General features: G+C 42.3%; 1 protein-coding gene and 1 pseudogene across 4 annotated transcripts in view; one reads left to right on the top strand and one right to left on the bottom strand.

Moving 5' to 3' along the window:
* The window catches only part of Iho1 (interactor of HORMAD1 1), a 32,517-nt gene extending 10,344 nt beyond the window's left edge, over positions 1–22,173 (bottom strand). The window contains exons 1-9 of one of the 4 annotated variants that reach the window (XM_021661975.2): positions 22,060–22,173; positions 21,754–21,937; positions 20,315–20,360; positions 19,686–19,751; positions 17,046–17,217; positions 13,795–13,958; positions 3,812–3,860; positions 3,342–3,429; positions 108–211 (exon numbers count right to left, since the gene is read on the bottom strand). In XM_021661975.2, coding sequence (XP_021517650.1) covers positions 108–211; positions 3,342–3,429; positions 3,812–3,860; positions 13,795–13,958; positions 17,046–17,217; positions 19,686–19,741 — 633 coding nt within the window. In that variant the 5' untranslated portion in view covers positions 19,742–19,751; positions 20,315–20,360; positions 21,754–21,937; positions 22,060–22,173. Of the gene's footprint in view, positions 1–107; positions 212–3,341; positions 3,430–3,811; positions 3,861–13,794; positions 13,959–17,045; positions 17,218–19,685; positions 19,752–20,314; positions 21,938–22,059 lie in introns of all 4 variants that reach the window. The other 3 variants (XM_060385266.1, XM_060385267.1, XM_060385268.1) reach the window with 3 other exon arrangements.
* Positions 1,273–1,505, top strand: LOC132654916 (ATP synthase subunit f, mitochondrial-like; annotated as a pseudogene).
* Positions 22,174–23,981: the final 1,808 nt, after the last annotated feature.

Raw genomic sequence — 23,981 nt, 5'->3', positions numbered from 1 at the left:
CATCTAGTCTCGGCTACTCAGGAGTCTGGAGCAAGAGCACTTAAGTCCATTACCTCAAGATGAGCCTGGACAGTGAAGCAAAACAATAGCTTGGCGTTTATACTCACAGCTTCAGATCTCTTCCGTATCTCAAGGATGGTCTGCTCCATACTGCTTTTTTCCTGTACTGCCTCAACCATCAGGTCATGCTGGACCCGTGCAGTCTCTTGAACTAAATACAAAGCAAAGACAAAGTTCTTCCTAAGGACTGTTGACGAGCATCAACTTCTCAGAGCACAGCAGTGGGAAGGCAGGAGCTGGATAACAATATAGCCCATCACATTTTACATTGTCTCTGCTTGACTCAAACAGTCTCTCCACAAGCGCAGGCCTGCAATCTTTGCACTTGGGAAGTTGAGGCATAAAGAGTGCTATGAATTCTAGGTAAGACCATGTTTCAATTAAACAAACAAACAAAACCTTTCCTCAAACTTACTGATATTTAATGACCACCTTCTTCCTATGTAAAAAACACTAAATACACACAGACACATACAATATATACAAATTGTTAGCAATCAGGCATTTCCACCAGCCTCAGGGGAGGAAGTAGCCAAATAAAGGAATAGACATTGGTGGCTAGTAGGAATGTAATCTAATGTTTTTTAGCAAGGAAAAGGGAGTCGGGGGAGGGTAAGGCCTGCCAGAGCCATGTTTGCAATGCTCAGGCTGGCTAGAGTCCCTTTAGCCTAGGCTGGTTTCAAATTCCCAAGGCTGTCCTGAATCCTCCTGCCTCTATCTCTCAAGTGCTGGAATTACAGGCATTTTTACACCATACCCAGTGAAAGTGTAACATTTAAATCTCAGAATAGAGCCAGTCTTAGAGGTGCATACCTTTAAAAGGCATTTCCAAACATAGCACTCTCCACTTTTCTATATTTAAAACTACATGGGACAGAAATGGTGGCTCATACACAATATTAGCTTTTAGGACATCAAAGGACAAGGATTGCCATGCTTTTGAGATCAGCCTTGATGCCACAGTGAATTCCAGTCTCGCCTGTGCTAGAGTGAGATCCTCTCTTTTAAAAAATAAAGTTATGCCAGGCAAGGTGGTGCACAACTTTAATCCCTGCACTTGGAAGGCAGAGGCAGGTGGATCTCTGAGTTGGAGGCCAGCCTGGTCTACAAAGTGAGTTCCAGAACAGCCAGGTCTACACAGAGAAACCCTGTCTCAAAAAACCCAAAAAAAGAAAAAAGAAAAGTTATGTCTGTGGACATGGGGACTGCAAGATGACATCACTCATGCACCTGAAGGAGAAGATGCTCATGGAGGTCAAACTTGGGGAGCTGCCAAGCTGGATCTTGTGCCACTGCAGGAGCCTTTTGGAGAGGTTATGACTGGTATTACTAGTACATAAACGTTCGGAAAGGCAGCATCAATTAACATGTTGCTGGCTGCCTATGTGGTTTTCAGCTACTGCATTTCTTACAAGGAGCTCAAACCTGAGCGGTGGCGGCAGTAGCACTGAGGAGGAGTTGCCACGGACGACACTGCACAACTGAGCATAGCTGCCTGCCCCACCCACGAAGAACTCAACTGTGGCTGAGATCTAGTGCCCAATAAAAGCTGACTGGTTCAAAAGAAAAGAAAAGTTACTATTGATGTTACCATCGGCTCCCAGCTCTGCCAGCACTTGGCAATTATTTTTGTTTTTCAAGACAGGGTTTTCCCATGTAGCCCTGGCTGTTCTTAGAACTATCTTTGTAGACCAACCTGGCCTCAAACTCAGAGATCCTCCTTCCTCTGCCTCCTGAGTGCTGGGATGAAATGCATTAGATGACAACACTGAAGCGTGAGCCGTCACCTGCTCCCTGCACACCTTTCAGCTTACACAGCAATGGAAAGCTGGAAGAGTACTTGACTAGGACTCACAAAGGGTCACTCTACCACACTGCACAAGGAAGCAGCCCTCATTTGCCTCTGTTCTCAGCACTGCTACTTCTTGTGAGGGTAACAGTTCCAGTTCTAAGGCTGCTAAACAGATGTACAGTTGCTCCGTGTGTGGGGTGCCCACATTACAAGTCAGTAGATAAACAGTACAGGGCTTCTTTTCAGACAGGTGAGAATTATTTTATGAGCCATACAAAGGCATTGGTTTTTGTAAATCATGAGTAATTCGTCCCATGGCATGGAAATAAGCTGACTTGAATTAGTTTAAAATAAAAAATAAGCAGAGAAATGCAAACAAGTACAGATGTACAATCATCTATTTTTCTTAGCATATAGTAATTCTAGAGAAGTATCTAGCCAAAAAGAATGCCTGTTGACTGTTTATAAAGGCATTCACCTACCTACAAATCACTTAATTGGTGTTGGAGGGGGTTTGCAAACCTCATACTATAATTGACATTGAGACCAAGGCGATTCACCACAAAACAACTCTCACTGAAATCAAGGCAGTAAGAACTGAAGTATTTCTAACTCCTGAGGAGGAGTATGTCTGTAGACAGCACAGCCGGCAGGCCATGCGAGGCTGCTGGTTCATTTCAAGCATGTGGTGAAAAGGCTGGCAGAGATACCATATCCTGAGACAGCAAGCGTGCTGAGGAGAGGAACAGTACTTCATGAAAGCCAGCATGGAATCAAAGTGTTGGCAAGACTAGAGAGATGGCTTGGTGTAAGAGTACTCCTGCCTTTCCAGATGACATGGATTTGATTCACAGCACCTACACAGCATGGTGGTTCACAGTAGTCTGTTTCTCCAGTTCTAGGGGATCTAGCCACATTCTAAAAGTCTGAAATACCTTATTAAGTTATTTACATACTTTATTTACATCCTGATTTCAGCTTTCCCTCCCTCCTCTCCTCCTAGTCCCTCTTTCTCAGTTCCTCTGTGATTTTTAGCCTGGTCATTTAGCAGATCCAGGCCAGCCAGGGCTATGTAGACAAACAAACAAACAAACAAAAATAAATAAATAAATAATAAAATGAAAAATAGTGCACAAAAGTTTACAAGCTGGGTGTGGTGAACATACTTTTAATTGGAGGACTCAGGAAGCGGAAGTAGGCAGATATTTGTGAGTTTGAAGCCAGCCAAAGCCATGTAGAGAGATATCCTGCCTCAAAGTAAAGCAAAACAAGAATGAAAGTGTTGTTATATAGCAGTAAGTTCCAGTATGCAGGCCTAACTTTATGCACTTACCCTTTCATCTTAAACAGTATGAAATCACACCCAGGAAACCTGGCTAGGGTTTCCATTCATGACTCACCAGTGCCCTCTGCTGATAACATTAACCTTGAGACAAAAACAAAAATTTAAAAAATAGGACTGAATGCAAAATTAACATGGGACACTCACATGTCTCAGCTATGGACTCCAAAGAATCCAAAATAGATTGGCTTCTTGAACTGAGATGTTTCTCAGACTTTTCCACAGATGTCTGCAACTAAGAAACAAAATTAAGAGAGAAATCACATGAGGACTAGAGAAGTGGCTCAGAGGTTGAGAAGATCAGCGTTTGATTTTCAGCACCCACAAGGTGATGGCTCACGACTGTCTATAACTCCAGTTCCAGGAGATACAATGACTTCTTCTGGCCTCCAAAGGCATTGCACATATGTGGTACACAGACATACATGCAGCAAAACACCCAACATACAAACATAAATTTTAAAAATGGAAAAGAAAAAAAGAAAGCACAAACTGCTGTCTATTTTACTGACTTGGAGAATTGTCATTTAATGATAAAACAGTAAAAATGTTATTCTACATGTGCTAAAGCTACTACAATGATTACAATTTGTTTTCTGAAAATTAGATGTACCTACCTTGTTAATAACTTCTTGAAAATGAGAAACAAAGTTGTACAGCAACTCACTAGAGTTAAAAGAGAGGGAAAAGGAAAGAGAATAAATCTTTGCGCCCTGTTGAAATAGCACGTAATAACTGACTATGGCAGTGCTCATCTAGCATAGCACCAAAACATCGCTTAATCAACGGTTGGAGAGTCCACCTGATAACCCTCAGCTGCCCAGCTCAAACCCAAAGAGACTATCTTCCAAAGCAAATCACATTTTTCTTCCTTCCATCCTGCTGCTGCTTTATTTTCCTTTTATTTTTAATTTTTTTAGATTTATTTATTTATGTGTCTGAGTGTTTTTTTGCTTTGTTTCACATTTTTTCAAAACAGGGTTTCTCTGTGTAGCCTTGGCTGTCCTGGACTCACTTTGTACAGCAGACTGGCCTTGAACTCACAGCAATCCTCATGCCTCTGCCTCTCTGAGTGCTGGGATTACAGGAGTGCACCACTGCACCCAGCTTCCAACTCTTAAAAATCTTTTCTGATTTCTTTACACCCTCACATATATACATATATACACACACACATATGTATATATATGTATGTGTGTGTGTGTGTGTGTGTGTGTGTATCTTAAGGTTATACTGTGAACTCTTATCTAAGGATTTATAATTTGCTTATTGGGTATGGTGTTTAAAATTTAAGTTCAAACTCTTGTTTAGAACATATATATGTGTGCATATGTGTTTGTAACATGTACAGAAACACAGATTTTTTTGAAATAGCAACCATGTCAACCACATGGTTTGCAAACTGCCATGTAACTCCACCATCTTAAGATGACCATATGGTGTAAAGTACCAATTATAAAACTTCTTAGTCCTAATAACTCTCTATTATTTTATCTCTTTTTATACTAAGAAAGTCTTATTTTAAATTGGTATGGATTTTTATAGAAATTCAAAATTATACTTTTTAAAATTTTATTTTTATTATTTTTTTGTCTGTATGTCTATGGGAGGGTCTTGGATCCTGGAGTTACAGACAGTTGTGAGCTGCCATGTGGGTGGTAGGAATTGAACCCGGGTCCCCTGGAAGACTGAGTGCACTGAGCCATCTCTCCAGCCCTCAAAATCATATTTTTATAACATACTGTATATATGATTCAATTCTACTTCAAAATGTTCTGTATCTGATGGCAAACTTTCAAGGTTGTAACAGTCTATTCAGATTTAAAACGTCTCTCTAACTCCTTATGCCTCTGCTAGTTCTTGGATTCATGAGTGAATGTTGTTTTGTTTTCCTGCCACCAGCTGCCTGTGCTCTGGGTTTACCTCTAGGTTTTTTTGGCCAATTCAAATGTAATTTTAAAGTCGGTTCATACTGTTCTACAGTATTGATGACTTCAGAAACAGGTTATTGCTCACCCTTTCTCATACCCAGGCATGTATTTAAAGTCCAGAGTCAAAATCAGGATATGGTTAAACTCATAAGTTAGGGTTAGTAGTTGAAAGCTTGTGCTTAGATAATTTTACACCACATGACATGATTCCGAAGATAATATATCCAACTTTTATGTTGGGATATATTAATTTTAGAGACATTCAATTGTTTACAATGTTAGAACTATGCTCTATCTTCAGTCTCAAAGGTTAAAAATCACTGCCTTAAGAACATGTTTAGCACTGGGCCCGGTGGAGCACACCTGTAATCCCAGTTCTAAGGGAAGCAGAGGCAGGTGCATCTCTGTGAGTTTGAGGCCAGAATGGTCTACAAAGCAAGTCCAGGACAGCCAAGGCTACGCTGTCTTGAAAAACAAGCAAAACAAAACAAAAATGTTTAGCTTTGTTTTTAATAATGATACTTGTTGTAGTAAATAAAAAACGGGTGTTGGGCTATATAATGTTTATTAGCTCTAAGATTATCATGTCGGTATTATTTAACCTGCTATCACAAAAAATAAGACACAGACACCAGTTAGATTTATAATTGCCTTATTTACCTTGGGCTGGGCAGATATTTTACTTAAGCTGGCTCTAACCTCAATATCCATCTCCCAGCCCCCATCCAATGCCATCCACCTTAGTCCTTCTCATCTGGTCTACCTTCCACACATAATCTCATAGTATTTGTTTATATTTTTCATCTGGGCCTTTTCACGCCATTATTGGCATCTTTTCTCGCCCACATGGTTTCTTTTCCACCTAACCCATCATGGCATCCTCCTCCTTCCTCTCTTCCTGGCTGTCTGTTTCCCATGATGCTCTCTGTCCTCTCCAAGCCTGAGAACCTTAGCTACATTTACTCCATTCGGCCCTGTCCAGGTATAGGCCATTTAAAAAACCAATCAAGTATAATGTTTTAGGCAGGTTTACACAAACAAGCGTGGGTGTACCCAGCAGGCAGTAACCAATCTTGAGGGCCAGTAATTAGCATTAGACCAGCCTCCAGCAGTTACTAATCTAACAGAAAGTAACTAGAAACAAAGTTTGTGTGTTCTATTTGAGATAGATGTGGTCCTCACTTGCCTGCAGAATGACATAATTATAGATCATAGCATTCTATTTTATGTTTGCAAGGTATAATTTAAAGCAGATAACTAAAGACAAAGATTGCTTAACTCACATATGCTAGCCCTCAAACCTGTCAGAGACCAGCTGAATATGGCATTTAACACGCTGAAGACACTCCCATATCTTAACAGTAGCTCCCAAGGTCTCTGCGAAGATATGGGCACAAATGATTTCAATCCTGGATTGTGGTACGCTAACCACCCAGAAGACTGCTTCCTAGACTCGCCTGCTGCTAGGACCTGGCCTGAACTGCAGACCAACTGGACACCCAGAGAGTTATTGTCTCATGTGGCTGAAAACAAGGTGAGGTCAGTCTCTCCCATGTTCCTCCTCCACAGAAAAGCCTCTCTCATCTTCTGTGCCTGATGGCCAGACTGCCTCTGCCCATGTTGACATGGAGATCCCTATAACCCGGGACAACTGTCTAGGTAGTAGACTACGGACTGACTAGTCATTTCAATTGATAAATAGGCTTATTTAGATGACAATTTACCCGTCTCAGGTCTCTGATCACATTGACAGCTAAGCTAATGATATCTTGACATCTAGAGAACAGGCAATTAGCTCCTTACCCCAAGGTAATCCATCATGTTAACTTATTAGTCAATTCATTAGCTACTTAAAACTACTAACAACTAGATGTTTTATTTAAAGGCAAACAGGTTTGCCTTGCTCATAGACCACATGATAGAAGATAAACAGGCTTCAGATGCCTTCTTAGTCTTCCTAGAAATGCTACCTTGGTTACACAATCTACCTTGTTACCAGACTCAGAAAAACAGGTCTCAGAAAATTTTACTATTCCTTAAGCTAAAGGACAGTGACTGCTCCTAGCAGTCTCACCTGAATCTCATGATAAATAACTGAAGAAGAAATATGCATATCTTATGTAAAGCCTAAGAACACAGAAGCTTAAGTTGTAAAGACCTAAGAAAGTATTTAAAGGTCTAAGAAGGCAATTTAAGGTATATATATATATAAATATATATATACATTTATATATATATATATATATATAAAGGGAAAAATGCTTCAGATTTCTTCCTGTTGCTAGGCTACTGTGGTATTACGACTGTTCAGAGCTTTGATGTTGTATTATACAACCCACTATCATGGTTCCAAGCTCAAGATTTTAAATTTCCTTTGGTTTGTCCTTTAAGAATAGACTTAAAAATGTTGCTCATTGTGCTATATTTGTATACATCCAATCTTCTGGGTAGAGGAAAGGAGCCCCTCTTTCATGATATGTAGTCTACTGAAAATCAAGATCAAGTGAGCTTTTGCCTCTTCTATTTCACAGAAGGCTTCTGTCTTCCCTGAGCTCACCTTAGAGAGTGTTCATGCTGTTAACCCAAAATTCATTTCCCAAGCCTCTGCTATGCGATGACACAAAGATGTGTGTTTACTGCCTTTTCTACAACCTGTATTTCACTGCAAATTACAAACAATGATGATGCCAATATGTTTAAAACTTATCTACTTTGTAAACCTAAAAAGGACTCCTGTAAGCTACAGGAAATCCACCTGAATCCATCTCTCAGGTCAGATGGATTCCAGATAAGTACTGCTAATCAACAGCCTGTTTCCCACTTATTGTCTGTTTCAGAGGGTAGGATTCCTCCCCTGTTCCCTAGTTTCAGGACTCCCCTTTCCCAACTACTAAAACCATGGATCCAAAAGTTTCAGAGGTGCACCTAAAAAAGAATTTTCTCCCTGACCTAATTAACTTTTTCTTTTGCCTGTGTGTGTGTCTCTGTGTGTTTATGTGTATGTGTATGGGTGCCAGTCAAGTCCAGGTGTTTCTTACATGCAAGCCAGCATCAAAACAGCTACCCACAGGTGTTCCAGCCTAACCTTGAAGACTTCGACAGGTTGGGCCTACATTTTGCCACCAATATTCTTAGCTCCTGGAGAGCAAGTAAACCAGCCTCCTCTCCCCAGACATGGCCAACATTTCAGCTTTTTGCTCCCTGCTCCCTACCCCAATATCGATGCCCCAATGTCAGCAGGAAGCAGTCATAGACTAACACACGACCCCAATTCATTTATTATCAACAGAAGGCCGAGATGTTGTGTTTCAGGCCCAGGACAAGCAGCTCCTGGTACTCCCAGAATTCCTTGGTTGTTATGAACTTTCCAGGGTAGAACCCCCCCAACATATAAATCTGGACATTTTGGTGCTCTCGTTTTTTTTTTTTTTTTCTCCCCCCCGACTCCCTTGCTGCCAAGAGCTGCTTCTAATGAGCCTGCATTTCTATACTTGTCTTGCCTCAGAAGCAGTCCAGCATCCTCACTCCTGCCTCCACACCCCTTCCTAGTTTCTCATTGTTTAATTAAATGAAAAGGGAAGAATGTTAGTTTACAGTTAGATTCCACTAGCCTGTCTTTCAGGGACCTAGCAGCCTCTGATGCCATCACCTGCTGCCAATGGCAGATGCAGTTCCTTGCAGAATAGTACTGCTTTGCCAAACCCAATGTATTTCAGTTTTATTTCTAAATGCTTATTATTTTTGTGTGTATGAGTATTTAGTCTGTATGTATGCATGCAGTACACCATGTGTGTGCCTGTGAAAGCCAGAAGATGGCAGTGGATCCCTGGGAACTGGAGTTTACAGTTATGAGCTGTGATGGGTGCTGAGAACTGAACCGGGTCCTCCACACGAGCAGAGTACTGTTTTTTAATTGCTTCTTACTTTTTTAAACTTTTTATTGACTCCTTTTGAGTTTTAGATCATGCATTCCAGTCCCACTCATTTACCTTCATATATGCCCTTGACCCCTCAAATAAAACACACACAAATAAGCTAACAAACAACAACACTTAACAAACATCGTGGAAGCTGTAGTAGGTCATAGTGTGTCCCACAGTATATGCCCCTCTGTCCACACATCTTCATCTGATCAGGGCCAGCAAGTGGCAAGAGATAAGGAGTGCATAACCCCAGACCCCAAGCCATCTAATGCCAGAAAAGTGGCAAGGCCAGCTCTCCTGCACTCTGGCCCTTGAGGCTGGCTCACCTGTGACCCCCTCCACCAGGAACAGCTCTACTGTGCTGCCTAGACAAAATGCAGGGTCTGTGCTCCCTAGTGCTGCAGCTGGAAAGGGACAGGGCCAGCTCACCTGGACCCCTCTACCCAGGCCAGTTCTAAAGGCAGCAAATACTCTTGATGCTGAGCCATCTCGCCTGTCCCTCAGCCTTAGCAGAGGACTACATACTAGTCCAGGCTTGCAGGCAATTCCTGGCAGCACTCTTGCCTCAGCCTTCTAAATGCTGAGCACCTGGGAGAAAGCTACCACATTTGTGTTGTAGGATATTTGATGACACTGTCAACCCTGAGACTGTGTGCTTGAAAAAATTGGTTCTGCTTGTGGTGTGGCTCAGTCCTAGCACACACCTTTAATCCAAGAGCTTTCTGTTTATTGTAAACAGGAATAAATAAAGCCAACCATAGATCAAGAGGTGGAGCAAGCAACTAGATGACTGGGAGTGAAGATAGGAAAAAACCATTGAGAGTGAGAGGAAGTCCAGAGGATGGATCTCAGAGGTACATAGGAACTAGACAGGAAGGACATTCAGTTAGAAAGGTTATTTAAGACAGTGTGGAGAAGGGGCTTTTTTCCTTCTGGGACATCTGCTGAATAGGAAGGTTAACTGGGTACTTTCTCTGCCTCTCTGAGCTAGCTTTCATGCCAGCATCTGGCTCCAGAGTCTTTATTGGTGAAATTAAATGTTTGGGATTTTGTTTAAAAACAATATTTGGCTTCAAATTTTCTTTTTTCCTTCTTCTTCTTTTGGTTATTCAAGACTGATTTCTCTGTGTAACAGCCCTCGCTGTCCTGGAACTCACTCTGTAAACCAGGCTGGCTTCAAACTCACAGAGATCCATCTGCCTCTGTGAGAGGTGTGTGCATCCATGTCCTACATGGCTTTAATTTTTATTTTATGTGTATGAATGTTTTGCCTACATATATGTATGTACATTATGTGCAAGCCTGGTGTCCTCAGAGTCCAGAAGAGGACCTCAGATCCTCTGGAACTGAAGTTATGGATAGTGCTCGGAATTGAGCCCATGTCCTCTAGAAGAGCAGTAATAGGCCCCCAGTCCTAGAGGAATTATTTTTTAATCAACTGAATAAAAAATTTCATATAGGTCAGCACTCAGGAGGCAGAGGCAGGCAGGCCTCTGAGTTTGAGGCCAGCATAGTTTACAGGGTGAGTTCCAGGTCAGCCAGGGCTATACAGAGAAACCCTGCCTGGCAAAACAAACAAACTCTGTCAATGTCTAGCTGTGCACGGTGGCTCATGCCCTTTAGTCCCAGCACTGGGAGTGGGGTGGGGTGGGTAGTGGCAGAGCACTGAATACTCGGTATTCAATGAATCTCTGGCCATTCTAAGTCAGCCTTGCCTACACAGTGAAACCCTATCTCAAAAAAAAAAAAAAAAAAAAAAAAAAGAGTAAGAAGATAAGTCTTAACTTTGACTTAAGAACTCATAATTACACTGGACTGAGGACTGAGGATATTGTTCAGGGGTAGAACACTTGTCTAATGTGTCCAATACCAGCAATACACAGATAAAAATTATGTACTACAGACTTGATCTCAAATTGATGTCATCTAATATCCTATGCTAGATGATGATATGAAAAGATAAAAATCAGAAGCAAATTTAGACAGAAGCAATATAATATCCTTAAATTTTGCATTTTTAAAAAAATCTAGTTTTTATTTTCCAGAGTCAAAACTATAATAGGTACATTCAAATCTACAAGTCACATTATTTTTTTTGAGACAGAGGCAGGGTTTGTATGAGTAGCCTTGGCTGTCCTGGACTCACTTTTGTAGACCAGGCTGGCCTCTAACTCACATCGATCCACCTGCCTCTGCTTTCCTGAGTGCTGGGATTACAGGAATGCGCCACTATACAGGGGTACAAGTCACATTGAAGAAGGCAAAGAATAATTACTAGCTAGGTGTTAGGGCTCATTCTTATAACCACAGCACCTGAGAGTCTAAGGCAGAGTCTACAAATTTGAAGCTAGTCTGGTTAATACAGTGAGGTCCTGTCTCAAACAAAAGCACATTAGAAGAATTAACAGGCAAGAGTTTGAGCTCTGGGAAGACAGCTCAGTGCGTAGTACTTCTTATGCAGACATAAGGGCTTGAGTTCCAGCCCCAGCACCCATGGCACCCTTGTAATTGCAGGGTCTCAATAGCTGGCTAATCTAGCCTAATTAGTGAGTTCCAAGTCCCAGTGAGAGACCTTGCCTCAAAAACCAAGGCAGGGTGGGTGGGAAGACAGCTCAGTGGGCAAAATATTTGCCTTAGAAGAACAGGGTCTGAGTTTGCAGCCCCAGCATGTACATAAAAGCCAGGCATGGTGATACATGTCTGTAATTCCAGTGCTGGGGAAACATGGATCAGAAGATCCATGGGACTCGCTAGTTAGTTAGTGTAAGCTGAATCCATGAGGTCAAAGTTCACTGAGACAAAAATTAAGTGGAAAACAAAAAGGTGGAGAATGATTGAGGAAAACATCTTAAGTCCAACTCTGCTCTCCATGGACATACACTGTGCATATACTGTGATGGTCAGTTTCAGCTATCAACCCGACAAAATGCAGAATTGCCTGAGAAAGGGATCTCAGTAAGAAATTGTCCAGATTAAGTTGACCTGTGGGTTTATTTCTTGGTGACTGTCTTAATTATGCTAATTGACATGGGAAAACTCAGCCCAAGAGTGGGCAGCACCATTCCCTAGGTGTTGGTCCGGGTAGGAAAAGGGAGAGAATATGCATGTGTGCATTGCTCTCTGCTCTCAAGCTGTGGATATGTTGTCATCAATTGTTTCCAAGTTCCTGATGTCTTGACTTCTCTACAAAGAGAAACTATAACCAGGAATTTTGAGCCAAATAAATTCTTTCTTCTTCAGGTTTTTTTTGTTTTGTTTCTTGTTTATTTGATTTATTTTGGTTTTCAAGACAGGGTTTCTCTGTGTAACCCTGTCTGTCCTGGAACTCACTTTGTAGACCAGGCTGACCTCAAACTCACAGAGATTTGCCTGCCTCTGAGTCCTGGGATTAAAGGCATGTGCCACACTGCTTGGCTTCAGATTGTTTTTGTCGTGGTATTTTATCATAAATAGCAGCAGAAATGAAACTAATCCCCACACCACCAAAGCACAGAAAGTCAACAGTGCTTTGCAGTTTTGTCAGTACCCAAACTGATCTGGAGGTAGAATGTTACCAAAATGATCTTGAACTCCTGACCCTCCTGCCTCTGCTTCCTAAGAGCTAGAATTACAGGTGTGTATCCCAACATACAGCTTGCAATGCTGTCCTTGTTTTTTTGTTTGTTTGTTTTTTTCTTCTTCTTCTTCTTCTTCTTCTTCTTCTTCTTCTTCTTCTTCTTCTTCTTCTTCTTCTTTTTCTTTTCTTCTCCTTCTTTTTGTTTGTTTGTTTGACACAGGGTTTCTCTGTGCCTTGGCTGTTCTGGACTCATTTTGTAGACCAGGCTGACCTTAAACTCACAGAGATCTTCTTGCCTCTGCCTCCCGAACTCTGGGATTACAGGTGTGCACCTGTAATCAAGGTGTAAACTCCTTGTTTTTCATTTAATATTTATTTTGTGCCAACAGGGAATAAACCCAGGGTCCAGGAATGCTAGGTAAGCACTCTCTATATATGTATACGTGTGTGTGTGGACATATATGTATGTGTGTGTGTGTGTGTGTGTGTGTGTGTGTGTGTGTGTGTCATGTGGGCATGCTAGATGATACCCTTAAAACAAACAACAAGAAACCAAGTTAATCTTTATCAAAGTTCAGGTACATTACCCAATCTACCAATGAACTGAGAAAGAAATGTGTCTCAGGGCTGTGACATCTAGCTTCTGCCCCAACCCTGGAGGCTCCTCGTTCTTGAGCCATCTCTCCCCTTCCTTCCAAAGGCCTCTGTTCAGATTAAATTATGTATCACTGTCCCACCCTGGTTCTCTCGCTTTTTATGGCAGATTTATGGGACCAACTAACTGCCATAATAAATCTGTATCTTTCTGTATCTTTCTGTCACCCCCACATACTGTGTGCACCCACACATGTATGTGTGTACTGTGTGTGATACTGATTCTGTTTCTGTTTGCTATGCACATCCCTGACCAATACATGCTATCATACTGAAATTGTATTTTTTGGTAAAATTTTTATTATTATTTATACAGTGTTCTGCCTACATGTGTACCTACATGCCAGAAAAGGGCAGCAGATCTCATTATGGATGGTTGTGAGCTACCATGTGGTTGCTGGGAACTGAACTCAGGACCTCTGGAAGAACAGCTAGAGATCTTAACCTCTCCAGCCCAGACTATTTGATAATTGATAGTACAATGTGGTTCCCTCAGAAAACATGAGCTTTCTCACCCTCTTAAACCATCTGAGTACCTGTCACATTTGTCCGTTGCCCTTCGTTTTTTCTCCTCAAACTGTTTCAAGAGTCCTTTTGATTTTCCAGCTGGCAAAGGAATAGAAAATAAGCCTTCATCCTTTGTATCACCTCCAAACAACTGGGGCTTCGTCTGGTATTTTGTGAAAATACTAGGTTCATTCTGTTAAATGAAAAAAACAAAACCCAAAAAACTTAACACCAAATTCCACACACTATTCTCTCTCTGATTACATTACATATGATTACACAGAATCATACGTAAGCACCAATCATGCTTACGTATGAAAGCATGAAAATAAATATTTTCATAAAATATTATTTCCATAAAATAATATAATATTAATAAAATAATATTTTATTAATATTATTTATAATATTATATATTTATAATAATAAAATTATATATATTTATAATAATAAAATAATATTTTCATAAAATTTTATTTCATAAAATAAATATTTAAAAAATAAGCGTTGAAAATAAAGCATGTTGTTTTCCCATTATTGTGCCTATCAAAAATTATACTTATAATAAAGCAACTTTCTAAGTTAATAGTTTCTGTCTTATCAGTGCAGATATATTAAAATTTCAGCTAAAATGGCCCAAAACCAACTGAATACACTTTAGGAAACAACAGAAAATTATTTACTGTTTCTGAGAGGTGGTAATAAAGTTTCATATTAATATATTTAACTCGTTATTATTTTTAGCTTCTGTTGAACTCAATGCCTGTTGATAACTTCCACATTGCCTAAGCAGTGCACAAGCAGTGGTATGGAGAGCATTTCCTGCATTTCTTTCCTTTCCGTTTTTTGTTGTTGTTTTTTTTTTTCCCAGATATAGTTTTTTTGTGTAGTCCTGGCTGTCCTGGACTCTCTTTGTAGACAGGCTGGCCGCAAACTCACAGAGATCAGCTTGCTTCTGCCTCCCTGAGTTCTGGGATTACAGATGTGTGACTCTGCACTCAGCCTCATTTCCTGCATTTCTTAAGCAAAACATGCTCTAAACATTCAGGAAGTACATTTATTCCTTTATATCACTAGCATCAATTTTTGTTCTGATATCATACATATAATGAATTCTTTACTAACTTAAAGCTCTGAGCTAGCCTCCCTATTTGATATAGGCAAATCTAAATATAAAATTAAATGTAGTTCTAGACCAACAAAAAAAAAAGTTATAAACATTTGTGGTACTGGCTTGAATCCCAGCACTCAGGAGTCAAAGGCAGGAGGATAGCCTTAAAGTTTTAAGCAAACCTGGGCTACACTATGAGTTCTAGGCTAGTCTAGGCTATAGAGTAAAACTCTGTCTCAAAAAAGAAACAAACAAAAACAAAAAAGCAAAATAGCAACAACAAAATCCCAGATTAAAAAAACCATGTCCTCTTTGACATGCAAATCCCATGTTTATTTATTTATTTATTTTTAGGGGATAAGAGACATGGTTTTTTGAGACACTTTCTATGTGTATCCTTGGCTACCCTGGAATTGGCTCTGTAGACTAGGCTGGCCTCAACTCAGGAATCCACCTGCCTTTGCTTCCCCTGTCTTGGGATGAGTATATGCCACCACTACCCAGCCATATCCCAGTTTTTAACGCTTATCTGTATTTATGTGTGGGTATGAGTGTGAGTGCAGTCTATAAAACAAGAAAAGGTAATTTCCCTTTTCTACAAGGATGTAACCTCTCATCTTTGGCTACACAGTTAGTTTGGCTTTTCAGTAAGTCTGAGGCCAGCCAGGTCAACATAAAACTTTGTCCCAGAGGCAAAGATACAATAAAAAGTAATTCCAATGGCCAAAAAAACAATATGAAAAGCCTTGGGAACTCTGCTGGGAAAGAGTTCAAGTGGGAAGGGAAAGTAGATAAGAGGAAATACTGGAGAGTCAAAGTACATTATACATATATGAAATTGTGAAAGGATAAATGTTTTAATTTTTACTTCTTTTTATGGTGTTTGCCTGAATATATGTCTGTGTCAGATCATCTGGAACTGGAGTTACAGATAGTTGTGAGCTGCCACGTGGGTGCTGGGAACTGAAATTCAAGACCTTTGGAAGAACAGCCAGTGTTTTTAACCTCTGATCCATCGTTCCAGCCCCTATTTACTTAATCTTGTGTGTGTGTACGTGTCCATGTCTATGAGTGTGGGCATGTGTGTGCCATAGCACGTGTGAAGGTAGGAGGACAACCGAAGGTGTTGCTGGGCCTTTCCCGTTTATTTGAGGAAGAGCTGATCTTTATGCTCACTACTGCATATGACAGGCTAGCTGGCTGCCGGTTTCCTGTCTCTCCCTCACATCTCCTTGTATGAGTGGTAGGACTATAGATAGGTGCCACATTTCCTAGATTTTACATGAGTTCTAGGAATTCTAACTCAGGTCTTCAAGTTTATATAGCAAGTGCTTATCCCACTAAGTCATCATTATAACTTCCTCTATTCCTATCTTACAAAAGCAGCAGGTATGATGATGTACATCTTGAATCCCAGCACTGTCAAGGCAGAGGCAGATGGATGTCTATGAGTTTGAGGCCAGCTTTGTCTACATATTGAGTTCCAGGTTAGCCAAGGCTACATAGGGAAACTTTGTCTAAGAAAATTAAACAAATCCATCTTAGAAAAGCTATAGATTCTCGTGATTTTTTCACAATAGTATGATTTGGCTAAAAAACACGAATACTTGCCTCTCCCTAGTAACGGTCAAGGAACTGACACTATTCTATGTTGTTTTGGCAATAAAAGAAACTGTACATATAAGTGTTTTCTTTTTTAATTTCAGACCTCTAGATTAATTAAATAAGTCATGAATCAGCTGGGCATCCTTTTAATCCCAATAGTCAGGAGCATGCAGGTAGAGCTCTAATTTTAAGGCCAGCCTGGTCTATATAAGGAGTTTCAGGACAGCCAATGCTATACAGTAAGACTCTGACTCAAAAAACAAACAAATAACAATAATAATAACCATCGAAACATAATCAACCAAGCATTAACCCATTTAGTAATTTTCAGAGTACAATTCTAAAGTATGTTCATGTTCTAATAGAAAATGTTTTAGCTTATCTCCATAATAACTACGAAATATGTACAGAGAAATTTCAGAAATCAGAGATAGGGGTGGTGTTTTACACCTATAATCCCATCAGTCAGGAGGCTGAGACCAGAGGATGCAGAGTCCAGACTGGCCTACACAGCAAGATTCTGTCTCAAAAAATTTTTTTTAACTAGCTGAAAGTCAGACTCACATCTACAGAACTCTGTTGAGTCTGTTTTTGGTGTCTTGAGTTGACATCAGCATCCAAGGATGCTAACAGAGTCTCTGAATTTTCTGGACAAAACTGAGATCCAAAGAGGAACTGAGAGTCACTGAGAGAACAATCAGTCTGATTGCTCTTCCAGTTAGATGGTTTAGTGACCCTGAAATAAAGCAAGAAAAACATTAAGTAAACAAACATCCTGAACAAATGAAATCATAACTCATAGCTACTATTGCAGAATATTCTGGGAGAGTGCCCGTTTGTTTTGTTGTTGTTTTGAGACAGGGTGTCTCTATTATGTAGCTCTGGGTGTGTCTGTTTTGACCTGCTAGTTAATATGCTCTAGTCAGTGCCTTTATGACCTATGAAGAACCATAAGGAAGTTATGAACACCCCATCCACATTTTGATTCTGACAACTGGAGAACAATCAAGTGGAAATTCAAACAGAGAGGACTGACACCACTATTCCTTACACTTTGTTGTTGTTGTTATTCTTTGAGACAGGGTTTCTCTGTGTATCCTTGCCTGTCCTGCACTCACTTTTTAGACCAGGCTGGCTTCAAACTCACAGAGATCTGCCTGCCTCTGCCTCAACATTCTCTTTCTTATGAAATGAATCTGGGAGCTGGAGAGGGGCTGGAGAGATGGCTCCAGTGCTTAAGAGCACTGACTGCTTTACCAGAGAACCCAGGTTCAGTTCCCAGCCCCCACATGCCAGCTCACAACTGTCTTTAACTCCAGTTCCAGGGGATCCAACACCCTCATACATGTGAGCCAAACACTAAATGTACACATAAATAAATAAATTATAAAAAGTAGAACTTTATTTACAGTGAACTCTATTACATATCATTTTGTGAATTTTAAAACCTACATAAGTGCATGTTTGTAAGAGAGCATTTGGAAAGTGAAAGAAGGGAGCAGGACTGGAGAGAGGAGTCGTAACAATACAAGAGCCTGAGCTGTGTGTGGCTTTAACCCCAACACATACCTTTAATTCCAGCCCTGGGAAGGCAGAGACAGGCAGATCTTGGTGACTTCAAGGCCAGCCTGGTCTACATAGTGAGTTTCAGAACAGCCAGGACTATGTACAGAGACTCTGCCTCAAACAAATAAGCAAACACACACACACAACAAACAAACACAAACAAACCCACAAAGCCTGGCACGGTGGCTTCAATAATTCTGGCACTTAGGAGATGGAAACAGGAATAAGAAGAGTTCAAAGCTAGTCTTTGCTATATAAGACCTTAACTCAAAAAACAAGAAATGGGCCAGTAGGGTGGCTCAGTAGGTAAAAGTGCTTGCCCCAAGCTCAGTCCCTGAGACACATGGTAAGAGGAAAGAACCAACTCCCATATGCTGTCCCCTGATCTCGATATACATGTTGTGGCATTGTCATGGTCACATATACATATAAACAAACACACATACATACACAATAAATGTAGAAATACTTTGTTTTAGTTTTTTGAGATAGGATTTCTCTGTGTAGGCAAGACTGGCCTCGAACTCAGAGATCCACCTGCCTCTCCCTCCCAAGTGATGGAATTAAAGGTGTGTACCACCTGCCAGGCAAATGTAGAAAATTTTAACTTCAAATTAAGCCTTACTTCGGACTGAATGCTCATGTCTCTGAAAATTCTTATATTGAAGCTGTATCCTGTTCCTGTAACTTTTGAAGATGGGCATTGTCAGAGAAATTTGGTTTATATGAGGTCAAAGATAAAGCCTTTGTGATATGATTAGCATCACTAATGAGACACCAGCTGAAGAGATGACTCAGGAGTTAATAACACTGAGTGTTCTTCCAAAGGACCTGAGTTCCATTCCTGCCTGGCACTTACATGTTAACTTACAGATGTGTGTGACTCCAATCCCAGGGAATTATACTTCTGGTCTCCTTGGGTACTACATATACCTGGTACACAGACATACATGCAGGCAAAACACCCATGCATGATAAATTATTTTTTTAATACCAGAGAATTAGAAAAATGCTCAACATTCCACCAGTCCCCAGGTTGGCCACCTTTTTTTTTTTTTTTTTTTTTTTTTTTTTTTGTAGTGGGTTCTGTCTACTGTATTCAAGTGTGTTTGTATCATTATCAGTATCAGTTTTAGCTCTTCAGATTTGATGCACATTTTGGTTTTGGTTTCAATGCAGGATCTCACACTTCACAGGCAAACTCTTTTACCCTCAGCTATCTCCCCTAAACTGACATCATGTTTCCAAATCAGAAAATATGGCAGAGCAGGGCACAGGGCACACACCTGTAATCGCAGCACTCAGGGAGTTCTAAGGCAGGCAAATCTTTGTGAGTTTGAGGCCAGCCTGATCTATAATGTGAGTACAGGACAACCAAGACTACACAGAAAAACCCTATCTCAAAAAAAAACAAAACAAAACAAAACAAAAAAAAAAACAAGAAAGAAAGAAAAAAAAATAATAAGCAGGGGGAAAAAGACACGATTAGAAAGGAACAGCAGTAACAGAGAAAAGGAGCAGTAATTTGAATACCTCTGGCACTGTTCAACAGCCATTCTAGCTATAGGAAGGAGACTTTCTCCAAAACCAATAAAACCACAGGACTTAAATATCAAAGAAAATAACCAAGAAACTTACCCAGAGCCTGAGGGAATACTGAACATCTCCTTGATATTCCAGACATTAAAATTCATTGTTATGCTTCTATTAGAAAAAAACAGAGAAATATTCAGAAGATTAATACATTGTCAAAGGTACTAATTACATGTAGGAACATTCCAGCAGTTTTGTTCTGATCCAATTGGTGAAAATTTCCACTACTTAATGTGCCAGAAATAGACCTTTCCTATTAGCAAATTGCACTGTGAGCCAGAAGTGGCAATTACACAGCTGTAATTCTAACTTCAGGAGGTGGAAGCAGGAAGACTGGGATGAGTTCAATGGCCAATGAAAGCTTCATAGGGAGTCTGGTAGAGCTCTGTGAATTTGAAGCCAGCCTGGTCTACACAGTTAGTTCCAGCCCAGCCAGAGCTATGCTGTACAACTCTGTGAGAGTTGGCTGAAGAGATGATTCCGTAGTTTATATAGCCCTGGGTGCTTTTCCAAAGGACCCAGATTTGATTCCTAGCACCCACAGGTCTGGCAGCTCCCAACCATCAGTAACTTCAGTCCTATAGGACCCAACACCCTCTTCTGGCATCTCTGGGCACTTATATGAATGAGTTGAATACAGACAAAGATGCAAGCAAAACACCTGTAATGCAAACCTGTAATAGTGCCAGTCATTAGTGGTACATCATAATGGTTCCAGCACTAGAGAAGCGGAAGCAAAAGAACAGAATTCAAAGCCACCATAGACTATATACCTAAAGCCTCTCTACAAGGGCGGGGGAGCATATCCTTATTATATTTTAACTATATCTAAGGACACAAGGGCTAATTTCCTCAACCTGAGCTTGTCTTTTGTGCTTTTACTTGCCAGCTATTAACATTAAGCTTTTAACTTTCCAGAGAATAGAGGGATCTTATCAGCCAAAGCCTTCTCCTTGATGATGCTACCATACATGACTAATGACGAGATAAGTCCTTCCGACATGCCTATCCATCAAGGTAAACGGCCTCTGAAATGCACACAATTGAAACTTTCAAGTGCAGGGTTCCCTCTTTAATAAGAAAGCAAGAGAACACTGGAGCCACTTTTTCTGCAAGAAGGGTTCTGGCCGGAATGAATAAAGGAAGACAGTGTGTGAAAAGAGGGTGGTCCTAGGAGTCAGAGTGACTCCTCCCTCTGACCCCATCCAACACTCTTGAGAATTTTTTCCTTTTTTTTTTTTAAGTAAATTTTTCTTTATGTGTATCAGTGTGAAGGTGTCAAATCTCTTAGAACTGGAGTTACAGACAGTTGTGAGCTGCCATGTGGGTTCTGGGAATTGAACTTGGGTCGTTTAGAAGAGAAGACAGTGCTCTTAACCACTGAGCCATCTCTCCAGCCTGAGAATTTTTTCTTAATAATTACTTCTGGGCTCTTTCTTTTCCAGACGGGATATGAGACTCCTGAACATGATTTGGTGGATGTAGAACAATACAGCGGACATCCTCAGGAGTGCAGGGCCTACTGCTAGTCCAGGGGACCACAGTGGGGAACTGATAGGACCCTACAGCTGCTTCTCAGCTACAGCATCTTCAGGCCAATCTGCATTCAGTCTTGAAAAGCAGCTCGGTGTGGTGGCATACACCTGTAACCCCAGCACTCGGGGAGGCAGAAGCAGGCAGATCTCTGAGTTCGAGGCCAGCCAGGTCTACAGAGTGAGTTCAGGACAGCCAAGGCTACACAGAGAAACCCTGTCTCTAAAAAACCAACCAACCAACCAAAATAAAACAAACCTGAAAAAGCCCCACTTCTCTGTCCTCTAACTTTCACCTAACTCCCTCTCAGTATATAAATGTAATAAAATGGTTTTTGTTGTTGTTTTATTTTTTGAGACTGGGCTTCTTTGTGTAGTCTTGGCTGTCCTGGACTCCCTCACCAGAAATCCAACTGCCTCTGCCTTTTCTGAGTGCTGGGATCATGGGCACGGGGCGCGGCGCCCAGCTTTGGTTTTGTTTGGTCGGTAGGTCAGTCAGTCGGTCCGTCGGTCGGGTTTCTCGGGGTGGCCTGGCTGTCCTGGAACTCCCTCTGTGGCCCAGGCTGGCCTCGAGCACACACCCGCCCCCGCTTCTCCAGTGCCGGGATGAAGGGCGAGCTCCGCCACCGCCCCGCCGAAACGAAGGGTTTGAAGTCCTCCAAGCTCCCAGAGGCCCCTGCGTTTCGCTTCGTTTGTCTGTGGCAGGGAAGACAAACTCCAGCTGGCCTCTCGGCTCCCCACCGGAAGCTTCCGCGCCGCGCGGGTCTGTGGAGGGAAGCGGCCCTGAGGAGAGGCACCGGGCGACTCGGCCCGAGGGGCCCCGTCCGCCCCCAGCCTCCCCCTCTCCTTCCCCCTCCCCACGCGCGGCGCGCCCCCCGTGTCCTCACCTCCCGCGCCGGCCCCGCACGCGGCCAGCCCGCCGCACCCCAGGCGCACCTCTTCACAGTCCGCGGGGCACGTGCGGAGCTGCCGCCGAGGCCAGGCTCCGGAGGCCCCGCCCCCGAGGCCCCGCCCCCATAGGGCCCGCCCCACAGAGGGGCCGCCCCAGAGACCCCGCCCCCCGGAGGGCCCCGCCCCAGAGGACCCGCCCCACAGAGGGGCCATCCCCCGGAGGGCCCCGCTCCAGAGGACCCGCCCCACAGAGGGGCCGCCCCAGAGGCCCGCCCCCCGGAGGGCCCCGCCCCCATAGGGCCCTCTCCATAGACCCCACCCCCCAGAGGACCCGCCCCCGGGCCGGGTTCACCAATGAGGACGCCGCTCCCTGGCTACGCCCCCCCCCCCCCCCCGCGGCCTCACGAGGCCGACGGCTTTTAACGGCTTTAACGCTCCTAACGGTCGTAACGGTTTTAACGGTCGGCCGCGTCACGCCAGCCAGCGCCCTGGGCCACAGCCAGCCCGCGGGCCCCAGCAGGCCGACGCCTCGGGCCTGGCTGGCCGGCGCACAGCCTCGCAGGATCCCTGGCCACAGCTCTACTCGAGGGCCGGCGGGACGGCCCGGCGGGCGGCCGAGGAGCCTCGCCACCGAGCCCGACGCCCTGCGACCCGCAGCGACAGAACCAAGTTCCGAGACTCCCGAGGTTGTGCCCTGACCGCCAAGTGTGGGCCGTGAGCGTGAGCACACACGCGCACAACGGCAAATAAATAAAGTAATTCAATTAAATTAAAAAATGTAAGCCAGGCAGTGGTGGTGACAGCCTTTAATCCCAGCACTCAGGAGGCGGAGGCAGGCGGATCCCTGAGTTCGGGGCCAGCCTGGTCTATAGGCTACACAGAGAAACCCTGTCTCAAAAAAAACCAAAGAAAAGAAAGGAAGAAAAAAGAAAAGAGAAAGAAAAAAAGAAACAAGAAAGGAAGGAAGAAGGAAGAAAGAAAAGAAAGAAAGAAAGAAAGAAAGAAAAGAAAGAAAGAAAGAAAGAAAGAAAGAAAGAAAGAAAGAAAGAAAGAAAGAAAGAAAGAAGGAAAGAAAAGGAAGAAAGGAAAAGCTGGGGCTGTAGCTTAGCACTCGTCCTGCCTAGCACACAGTGAGACCTGTGTTTGAGTCCCAGCGCCGTAACGATGATGAGCAGAATAGAAGCATGAAGCTGCCTATGTAAAATTCCAGCACCTGGGAGGCAGAGACAAACCAATCAGAAAATTAAGGCCTTCTTCAGCTACAAAGCCAGATCAGTGCCAGCCTAGGCTACATGAGACTCTGCCTCAAAAAGAAACAATAATTAGAAAGTCCTACCCTTCTGTCCCTAAAGGCATTACTCTTTCTCTCCCCCAAATGACGTCTATCCTGAATTTATTACCAGTTTTATTCATATTTTATATTTTTATCCCACATTTTTTTTGTCCACAAATAATACGTGGCATTGTTTAAAGCAGTGTCTCACTATGTAGCCTAGGCTAGCCTCAAATTCACTTTTGTAGCCAAGATTGGCTTTAAACATCCGATTTACCTCCCAAGTGCTGGAATTACAAATGTGTCGTCTGGCTTAAGATTTCTGGTTATAAGCCATATGTGGCGGCACATGCCTTTAATCCCAGCACTCCGGAGGCAGAGGCAGGTGGATATCTGTGAGTTCAAGGCCAGCCTGGTCTACAAAGCGAGTCCAGCCAGGGCTATTACACAGAGAAACTGTCTTCAAAAACCGAAAACCAAAAAATAATAATAAAAAGATTTCTAGTTTTATGTTTATGATAGTTAAACTCAACTGTCATTTCCATGAGATCTAGAATTACCTAGGACAAGAACCTGTGGTGTTCCTGTAGGGAATTATTAGGTAATTGAAGTGGCATTCATTGTTTCCCGAGCTGGCCTCCTAAA

Source organism: Meriones unguiculatus, chromosome 6 (assembly GCF_030254825.1).
Source record: "Meriones unguiculatus strain TT.TT164.6M chromosome 6, Bangor_MerUng_6.1, whole genome shotgun sequence".
NCBI lineage: Eukaryota > Metazoa > Chordata > Mammalia > Rodentia > Muridae > Meriones > Meriones unguiculatus.
Note: the sequence above shows the minus strand (reverse complement) of the source record. Positions and strands in the feature narration are given on the sequence as shown.